This window comes from Pomacea canaliculata, linkage group LG3 (assembly GCF_003073045.1).
Source record: "Pomacea canaliculata isolate SZHN2017 linkage group LG3, ASM307304v1, whole genome shotgun sequence".
NCBI classification, from domain to species: domain Eukaryota; kingdom Metazoa; phylum Mollusca; class Gastropoda; order Architaenioglossa; family Ampullariidae; genus Pomacea; species Pomacea canaliculata.
Genome location: NC_037592.1, coordinates 24125828 through 24135540, shown reverse-complemented (window position 1 = coordinate 24135540; position 9713 = coordinate 24125828). Strand labels below are relative to the sequence as shown.

The following is a 9713-nucleotide window of genomic DNA, read 5'->3' as shown; positions in this document are numbered from 1 at the left end:
TTTAAGAGCGATTGTTGATTTGGGATAAAGTTGAAATTAAATTTAAAAATCCTGTTTTCTAATGTGGTTACATCACACAGCAGGCCTCGTGTAAACAAAATCAGGTGACCAAGATGGTCATCGCTGGTAGCGCTGAAACCCGCAGCTTCAGTCTGTGGACGTTTATTCCCTGACACAAATAATCCCTGTCCGCAATTATTCCTAAGGGTTAATCTGCCTCAAATTAATCAAGTTCATTTGCGAAATTAAAGTTCGTCTGAACAGAATATTGCTGCCAGCACTTCGTCGAATCTGTGGCACCTCTTGCAACCTTCTTCATTCGTCGCACGTGGAGCAAAATAAATATTAAAAAAAAAACAAAAACAAATTAATTAGGTAAAACAATACAAAATGCAATGACGTCAAATATTAAATGATGCAGTTGTTGTGACGTATTTTTTGATGGTATGTCGGAGCTGTGGACTGCAGCTGTCATGGTCTGCTGCAAAATGTCTTTATTTCAGTGGACTAGCAATACGATAGTACACGGTTTGGATGTTCGCACGATTAGGCTTCGCGAAAGCGCGTTTGTGTCGCAGCTACGGGTTCCTCAGTGCCTCCCGGTCATTGAAGAAGGCAGATTACTGTAACGGTATGTCTTTGTAAAATATCTGCTTCCTCGCAAAGAAAGTGAAAACCAGAAAATTGAACCAGAGTTGACCTCTGGACCGCGTAATTCGGTAACACTACGGACAGTATAGTAACATCGCATCTTTGGACAGAGCAGTTCGACGGCAAAGACACTGACTCTGCGCGCGCAGCAGCGCTCGTGACGTCACTCACCACCTTGCGGTGAAGCGCGCTCACCGCTGGGCAAAGGGAGGTAAGCAGGAGCCCAAAGCGAGAGAGGTAGGCATCGACGGGATTGTCTGAAGGAGGTGAACATGGAAGTTGCCCACGGAAGCCCACTCCAAGAGAGTGGTAGTCAGAGCTTGTCGACGTCAAGATTCTCTTACACCAAGCTGCGTCAACCGCTGCTCCTAAACAGCTGGCAGCACCGCACTCAGCAGGAGGTGACGTATCACGCAGGATGACATCTGTGTGACTTTAATACATATCAAGGAGACTATACATGTCTTATACATGTTTATACTTGTCTTCCTTGTAGCAGCAGGACTGTCAGTAGTCCTTTGTATATATATATATAGAGAGAGCATGTGTGCCTGTTTTCTGATATTCATTCATTAATGGTGTGCGTGTGTGTGTGTGTGAGAGAGAGAGAGCATGTGTGCGTGCTCGCGTTTGCATATTTCACTTGAAAAAAAGTACTTAACGGCTACTCGTCAGATAATAAAAAGTATAACGACTCATTTTCCTTGACAGACACCTCATTTTATGCATTCTTAGGGGCTGTGCCACATTGTTCTCTCTTTGATTAGTAGACTGCAAAGATTATGGAACTTTTTTCCTCTTTCTCTCTCTATCTCTCTGTGTGTGTGTGTGTCCCACGGGCTTGTTTACATCTGTGTGCAGAAAAGAGAACTTTCACAACGTTTGAAGGTGGAGGTGGAGCGCCTGAGTGAGTACAACGAACGACTGAAGAGATTGAAGGTTTGAATACTTTCAGTACACTTGTTATGTAACTTACTGACGCCACATTAGCCAGAATGTAACAACACGTGCTGAGGACACCTTGCATCTGACCAATGGTCATACTCTGATTGACCAAGCTCTCTGTACAGTACAGCCACTTGAGTCTTTTCTAGAATGAGTTGTGGGTACATTCTTCGGTTACAAAAGACTTACGTTACTTAGACTATCTTTTAGTCGATTTTGTCTGTAAATAGGAAATATATTTTGTATGATACGGCATCAGTCATCTATTTCACATTTTTACACAGTGTCCTGCATCCGTTACTATGAGATCTTTGACATTTAAAAATCTTCAGGCACAACATAACAGCTTCTTAAGTTTCATCATATTTTCGAGAATCAAATGTGCATTCACACAGTTTTCAATAGAGTAATTGCATCTTTTATGAGGCCCTTTACGGTAGTTAACTAAAAGGTGGAACGATGATCGGCTTGCAGAAGACTCGGTGTGCAATAACTAAGATACTAACAACCTTGTTTGCAATTTTCTTTCTTTTTCCAAAGAGTTTAAATCATGACAGTGTTGTTAAGCTCTTTCATTCAGAGAAAAATGTCCATGCTTTCACCCATGTTAGGCTTTACCCAAGAAAACTGTACCTGAAATCGAAACCAAGAGGGATCGCCGGCCACGAGACGAGACGCACGAGCAGACGATCCTCCAAGAGGGCAAGCGGGGGAAACAATGGCCTTTCCCCGACCATCAGGTCTCCACGGTCAGTGGCCCCGGTCAGCAACCATCACTTCTGTAGGCAAGCCGGAAAAGCGAAAAGAGGAAAGTAAGGAACTGGTCCTACCGAAAATCAGCATACCTCGGTGAGTCAAAATTCTCCATTCATCATCGTCTACAGCAGTGGTTCTTAACCTTGTTTGAGGTACCCAACCCACAAGTTTCATATGCACATTCACCGAACCCTTCTTTAGTGTCATCACGAATTGCGGGTGTGTCTTGACCTCCGTGGCGGAGGCTCCGCCGAACCCCTGAGACCGACTCACCGAACCCCTATAGGGTTCGATCGAACCCCTGTTAAGAACCACTGGTCTACAGGGATCACAAGAAAACTTATGATAATGCAATCTCTATGTGCTTTGAAAATAATAATGATGAGGATAATATTAATAACCATCATCAATCAACAATAGCAACAACAAGGCGCCTACGTAGGGAGGCAAATAACAATAATGTTAAATCAAGAAGATTTAAAATAAGAACGTGACAATGTAGAAAAGATCTTTTTATTATTGTAATGATTTTCGATTCATTTCGGTAGGAAGCCCTGTCTCTTTTCTACAGAGATGCGCTTGAGAAATCGGGGGAGCTAGTACCGGTGGCGACAGGTGTGGTGAAAACGCCTTTCCACGCCGACGCTCGTCTCAGCGTTCTCGCCAGCACGATCGTGTCCCGGAAGAAGTGGGGTAAGCTGGGTGGCCAGATGACAGAGGAAGAGGCAGAGACACCCACCCGCAGGACAGAGAAAGAAAAGCGCAGCTACAGCATCTTCATGAAGGCGTTGCGAACTGCTCACTCCATAGCATCGCAAGAAGTACGTCCTTGTTCCTCGCTCCATGGCGTCGCGACACACAGATGCCATAGCTTCTTTCTCCCCTCTGTCGCGATATATACGTCCTTCTCTACTTTCTCGCTCCATGGCGTCGGGACGCCCTAACATCCTAGTACTCGTAGCATCTGGTTGCCTAGAGATTAATTTTTAAAGGAGCGCGGGTGAAGGAAAGAAGTATAAAGAGATACAAAATATTTGAAGAACTAGAAAACACAGACAAGATCTGCGCACGGGGAGGGACGATTTATTTACCTGAAAGAGGTTCCCACACTCCCTGTTCCATCCTCGCCAATGCATAGTTTTGCAGGACTTCTCCCGCAGGTCACACGATCCAGCACGCCATAGCACTGGCGCGAGAGATGGACCACGTTCATTTTCATTTTGCAAGGACTAATCAGTCTCAAGTTCATCGAATTCTACAACTAAACAGACGCATTTTCCTTCTTTTCTTTTAAATTTCTCTCATTCCAAATTTAATTTTAAAGCGAATTGTTTTTCACTTTTGATGAAAAGAAAATGTGCATTTGTGTGGGAATTTCGAAGATCATTTGGCAGATTTCCTGTCATTTGCGTGCGTGCGTGCGTGCGTGCGTGCGTGCGTGCGTGCGTGCGTGCGTGTGTGTGTGTGTGCGTGCGCGCGTGCGTGCTACAGGAAATCTGCCAAATGATCTTCCAAATTCAGAGAGAGAGAGAGAGACACACACACAGAGATATACATGCACGCATGAAATGGGGAAGGGAGGGTGAGGCAAAAAGAGAAAGTATGTCACCACTCAAGCCCACGGACTTTGGTTTTCATTGCGTTAGTCATCGTTTCATTACTAAAGGTTATGCTGCGGACCATCCGTTTCTATGCGTGGTTGACGCAACTCTGTTTCTACTGATGTAGGTGCGCCGAAAATGGAAGAACCTGATTACCATGGTACGCATGGTCAATGGCTTTCTCTGGGAATTCACCAGAAGGTCAGTAAGCGCCAGAAAGAAGGAGGTACACGAATAAGTGGATGCATCGGGAAAGGCAGATTAATAAATGGAGGGAGGGAGAGGTAATGTAGACTGACCCACAAACAGAAAGACCGACCGACCGACCGACCGACCGACCGACCTATCGACTGACTGATAGACAGATTGAAATACATTATCACAGCAAGGCAAAGTTCCTCACCAACTGTGATGACATGTTGATAACAGGTCGAGAATAAAAGATCCCATTTTGTCGCCTTTTCTTGACTTTGAGACCCAAGAGTCACGCAGGAGGATGGATATTGCTCTCATGAAACCAAAGGCCGTAACAGAGGTCAGTCAACGGACACACCTCGTGCCATCTCTGAAATCATTCTGATTTGGACTTTAATTAGCGTATATTTGGTCGTTCAGTGCATAACAATCTCAAATCCTCGATTAGAATTCCAAAAAACGAGTATTTAGTCATAACAAGTGGCAGTTGATAACAGTTGATTGTAAGACAAAAGAAGGCAGCTTTTAGCGAAACTACAATACTGTCTCCTTTTCGGAAAGTATGCGAATGTTTACTTATATCTGATATATAAAGCATGTTACTAATCAATGTTGTAAAGACCTTCTGTTTTATACGTCTAGGTATCTCCGAACTCGAATGCAGTATTAATGTTATGCAAACCTCATTATGCTCGTACTGAAGACGAAATTGAGACGGTAAGGATGCTCAGTCATGCATGAACTGGTATTCACATTCTTATTTTTGTTGCTATGTATGATGTAGCTATGTGATTGTCTGTATGCAGAGCATGAGGTGAGGAAGAAGAGTCGGGTATTCTTGTTTTACGATTTTAGAGATTTTAAAATAAGCCTGAAAAGTCATCTTTCTTACTTCGTAAAGAAATGTGACGTCGTATATACAAACGTCCAAACATTGAGAGAAAAACTATCGATTCCCGTGAGAGAGAAAAAAGATCAATAACCGGTCGAGACCACGTGGTGTGGAGTCAGCGCCGTTCTCTCTCTCTGCGTGAGTTTTCTCCGGGTCCTCCGGTTTCCTCCCCCCCATGATTTGGGTAACTATTTAGAAGTTTGGTGATGTTCTGAAGAAAGGACTGTTAGTCAATGAATCACATGAAGCCGGAGAAGTGAAAGAAAATATACCGTAGATACTGAACTCTTGTTTACGATTGAAATTATCGTAACCGACGTCAAAGCCAGCTTTCGTTGTACTTTTGGTTTGCATAAAGTCGCAGCTTCCAAGAATCTATCGACGACGAACTAGTTTATGCGTGCATGTGTGTGTGTGTGCGTGTGCGTGTGTGTGTGTGTGTTGCTTTTCATTTTAGTGTATCTGTTAAAACTAATAGTATATGCAATGACTGGTTGTGATTGGTATCTGCTCATGCATTGTGAAGATAACGTGTTACAGGTTCTGACTAACTTGCGGTACCTGAAGGGCTTTTGTAGCTTCACAGAAGATATTCAGGTCAAGTTGGCCAAGTATGGCAGGCATATGGAGTGAGTGAGCAAAAAGTTTACTTCAACATCCTGATTAGGAGAGTGATATCCTAAATGGCTAGAGGGCTTTTGCTGGTGGTGTAAAGCGCTATATAAATCAACTTTATTATTACTGAATGCCGATGTATCTGCAAACCTAACATCCTTTTTAACTGATGTTTCAGTAAGCTTTATATCATGATGCTGTGTTTCAGAAAGTCTTATACCCTGTTTACTGTTTGTCCTACAGAGTGGGAGCAAATAGAGTGATAGTTCGACAGGGTCAGGATCCGCGATTCTGGTATTTTGTCATTACCGGTCAAGGTAGGTCCATGTTTTCTTCCCTATTTACAAGCGATTTTTGTAAATGTCAGCAGTGCGCACGTCCCATGTAACTCCGCGAAAACATAATAAACAAAGGGTCGTGAACCATGAGAGTCGAAGAGCATATCTTGGAGAGAGACATTATGCTCGAAACTCCACGACCGTCATACTTCCATTTCAATTGGAGGAAGCAACCTACTTTTTACACACGGCATAGACGACATATACATCAATATGTTTGTCCACACGTAACATGTAAACACAGAGATTTGGTCCTTACAAATCCCTTACTGTAAACAAGACCTCTCTTTTCTGCAGCTTTAGCGACAGAGATTTCGGAAAACAACAAGAGTATCAGCAACGTCATTTCTCAAGGTGATACTTTTGTGGTAAGTGTGCACTGATCTATATCCACACATCAATTAGTTTAATGTGAGGTCTTTAAAAAAAAAAGGTATTAAGTAGTTGATACCAAGTGCTAGCTGACTTAGTTAAGTATGTATATAATAGTTTTTTTTTTTTTTTTTTTGTTATGCCGAAAAACGTGGACTTGGCGTCATGCAAGACCTCACATGTAACTTAGTCCAGAAGTGTTGCGCATTTCGTGTAAATCAGAAAGTCGTTGGTCCGATCGCTGTCGCTTTTTTTGCCGATAGGAGGGAGACTTCGAGAAGGGATGCCCGCGATCGTGTTCAGTGATGTCACGCAGAAACATGCAGCTTCTTGTGATCAGCAAAAAGCACTACTGGCACGTCTTTCATGACACAAGCTTGCAGGATAAATATCCTGATCATTTGGAGTTTATCAGGTAAGAATTCCTGCGAATAAACACTGCAGATTGCAGATATTATGATAAAAGAACTTAATTCCCAATTCCCTGATGGGATAACTTCTGCTTCGTTCTGTAATAATCAAATCGCCTTCATGCCTAATTTCCTTCAGTGATACTGATCCACTTTAAGAGAGCTGTATATTCATCGGTGATTGTAGTAAAATAAATAACAGCCACCTTACAACTAATTACTAAATAAAGCAAGAGACTGGGTTAATGAGCGATAGGATGAATATAGAGGACACGGGTTGAAGACAAGATGGTAGTCGCATCTCGGCGGTGGCTAAATGTTTGTTAATGCAAACAACCTCTTCGGTGAGGACTCTTTGCCAAGTTTTCTTCTCTTTTCGAAGTACTTGTAAATTTGAGGCGCACGAATCAGACATGCACAATGCTCAAGATAACGTAAAGTGCCAACTGCAAGCTCATCCTAGGAAACAGATAAATAAATGAATGTTTAAGTTTGATTTTTCAGGTCATATTTATGTAAGAAGTCATTTGTACACTAGATTCTAGTGTGCATCTCTGTATTGAGCTAGTGGAAAAGTAGTACTGTGCTCCCCCACCTTTGCAGGGGAGGGAAAAAAAAACCACAAATAACATCCTCACTTTCAAACCACTGGCTCGGTCGACTAAATGTTTGACCTCTTGACCTCTTCACAAATATCTCTCCTCTATTTGTTTCCTGCTCAGTGATACACCATCGCAGTGAAAGCCGTGAACCGATGTAACTTTGACAATCACTAATTAAAGACGTACGACACGCCTTACAGCGTGAGTAGTGTTGACACACAAGGATATACAAACAGTAAGCAAAGCTGAACTTCTTCAAATAATAGAAGAAAACTGCTGACGCTCACCAGCATTAATATGAAATATTACGACAAACAATGCTCATCAGGTATATTAAGATGAACTAATACCATGAACGATGTTGACATTTACAGGCACATGGACTTCATGAAGTTCTGGCCCTGTGACATGCTACTTAAGTATCCCAGTCAATGTTATCAGAAATATTTCAAAAACGACGTTGTGTTGTGTACGGACAGTGCCAAGTCTAACCACATCTATATCGTGCGAACAGTCGGTAACACCAATTTCTTTACGCAAAAATAAGACATAGTTTTAGTTAATTATAGAGTAAAGAAAAAAATGTCTTATCACTTCATTGCATGATCGATGAATAATTGCTTTAGATGAACGGATAAAACTGCTTGTTACACCATGTCATTCCGTTCCTCGTGTGTGGACATATATCTGTAGTTAATGTGTATTTATTATGCGTGTCTATTTTTATTATATTTGAATGTGTGTGGGTGAGCCCGCGTGCATGTGCACATATTTAAATGTGTATGTGTTTTAATGTACATGTGTGTATGTTTTTTGTGCGCGTTCATCTGCATATGCAAGCGCGAGCGCGATCATGAGTGAGAGGGAATAGTGGTGGGATTGTTGTGTATTTATCTGGAGCAATTGACTTTCTAAAATGTAAAGATACCTGTCAAAGACTTTTGGAGAATGTGAAAATTATTTGTTGAAAGTGACACTGATATGCTTTTGTCAGACTAATGTGAGTTTTCTATGTTCTAAACCTGTTGGTGCGTAGTTTTCACGTGCATGTACAGTCTTTATTAAAGTCATTTCCTAGTAAGTTCTACTTTGCTCTAAAATACACACAATGACTTCCACGAAATAGATCCTGTGTGTGTGTGTGCGTGCGTGCGTGCGTGCGTGCGTGCGTGTGTGTGTGTGCTTGCTTGTGTGTGTGTGTGTGTGTGTGTGTGTGTGTGTGTGTGTGTGTGTGTGTGTGTGTGATGTTTATCCTATTTTAGGGTACTTGTGTGGTCTACAAGTTTGTAGAAGCGGTTAAGCATCATGGAAGGACTTAGAGCTTTGGCTGGCTAATCCCATGATTGACATAGACGGCTGGCCTGGTGTGCAAACATTTAATTTTTTTCCTGACGTAAGAGTTCTAGTCTGTTAATATAAAAATTTTGGCCATGCATGGCCATTTCTTTTTTTTTTTTTTTATGGCTTACGAAATAGAGTTTTGGTTTCTGTAGAATACTTCTAGTCATTCGCAAGCTTACGAAGACTTTAGAACGTTACAATCACAGGTTATGAAACCTCACCTAGCACTTGTCGTTGACGGTGTACTTATTTTCTTCTCTATTTCTTCAGAACAGCTGTTTTTCTTATCTGTATTTTTTAAGATTATCTGTTTTCACTACTATCATTAAAATCCATTTCCAGCAAATCCAACCTTAATTCTTCAAACAAATTTTGCTTAGGTAAGTAGAGAGAGAGAGATGTCGGAAGGCGAAGCACAGACGGACTTACATGTAGACATACTAGTATTCATGTGAAGCTGCAGGTGTTTATAGGTATGATATGCTTCATAGAATGTATATAAAGGGACGAGAAATGCTAAAGCTCGTGGTTGTTTGTGGATTCTGTGGTAGCCTGCAGGACAGACACAAGGTTCGTTGAAAAGCGCCCGAACAGGTATCAGCTGTACCAACGTTTGTCTGCCCGCAATCTCCATGCCACGAACCTGGCGGCAATCTCCTGCCTGTACCTCAGCTCCGGCTTGCGTACCAATCTCAAGGACTCGGAAAGCTCGGTGAATAGCCCCCACATGGTGGCAAAGATGCAAGAATGGCCGCTCGAATTTTTGCCCAAAAAAGGGAGTCATAAAAAGAAAAGATGGCATCTGCGTGCGACCAATGACGACGATGCCTCTATCGAAACTGTCGCCAACGAGCAAGTCAGCCAGCATTCCGACCTGGTGTCCAGCTTTCTCTTGAATGATGTTTCTTCGCAGTCTGATTTGACAGATACCAGCAATAATCACATTAAACAGGTGCTCGTTACTATTACAAAAGCATCACCATTTAGAAACGTAG

The 9713-nt window shown here is 42.2% G+C and overlaps 1 protein-coding gene across 3 annotated transcripts; it reads left to right on the top strand.

Annotated features, from left to right (window-relative positions):
• The first annotated feature begins 427 nt into the window (after window positions 1-427).
• Window positions 428-9405, top strand: LOC112559466 (rap guanine nucleotide exchange factor 1-like). Of its 3 annotated transcripts, none has more exons than XR_003098336.1 (14): window positions 428-1052; window positions 1513-1590; window positions 2208-2445; window positions 2924-3173; window positions 4081-4154; window positions 4383-4488; window positions 4791-4865; window positions 5581-5669; window positions 5899-5972; window positions 6291-6361; window positions 6629-6780; window positions 7752-7894; window positions 8640-8741; window positions 9270-9405. XR_003098336.1 is itself a non-coding variant. In XM_025230752.1 (14 exons), exons 3-13 carry the CDS (start codon window positions 2315-2317, stop codon window positions 8694-8696), a joined length of 1218 nt encoding a protein of 405 aa, XP_025086537.1. In that variant the 5' UTR covers window positions 428-1052; window positions 1513-1590; window positions 2208-2314; the 3' UTR covers window positions 8697-8741; window positions 9270-9405. The 3 variants fall into 3 exon arrangements, 2 of the variants coding, with proteins under 2 accessions (XP_025086537.1, XP_025086538.1); XM_025230752.1 differs by having other exon boundaries at window positions 7752-7890; XM_025230753.1 differs by lacking the exons at window positions 428-1052; window positions 1513-1590 and having other exon boundaries at window positions 2327-2445; window positions 2901-3173; window positions 7752-7890.
• Window positions 9406-9713: the final 308 nt, after the last annotated feature.

Excerpts from the sequence above, each read along its gene's own strand:
- LOC112559466 (XM_025230752.1), top strand. The coding sequence starts at position 2,315 with ATGGCCTTTCCCCGACCATCAGGTCTCCACGGTCAGTGGCCCCGGTCA. Across the intron at positions 5,670-5,898 it reads AAGTATGGCAGGCATATGGA|AGTGGGAGCAAATAGAGTGA; the intron begins GTGAGTGAGCAA and ends TTTGTCCTACAG. Across the intron at positions 5,973-6,290 it reads TTTTGTCATTACCGGTCAAG|CTTTAGCGACAGAGATTTCG; the intron begins GTAGGTCCATGT and ends TCTTTTCTGCAG.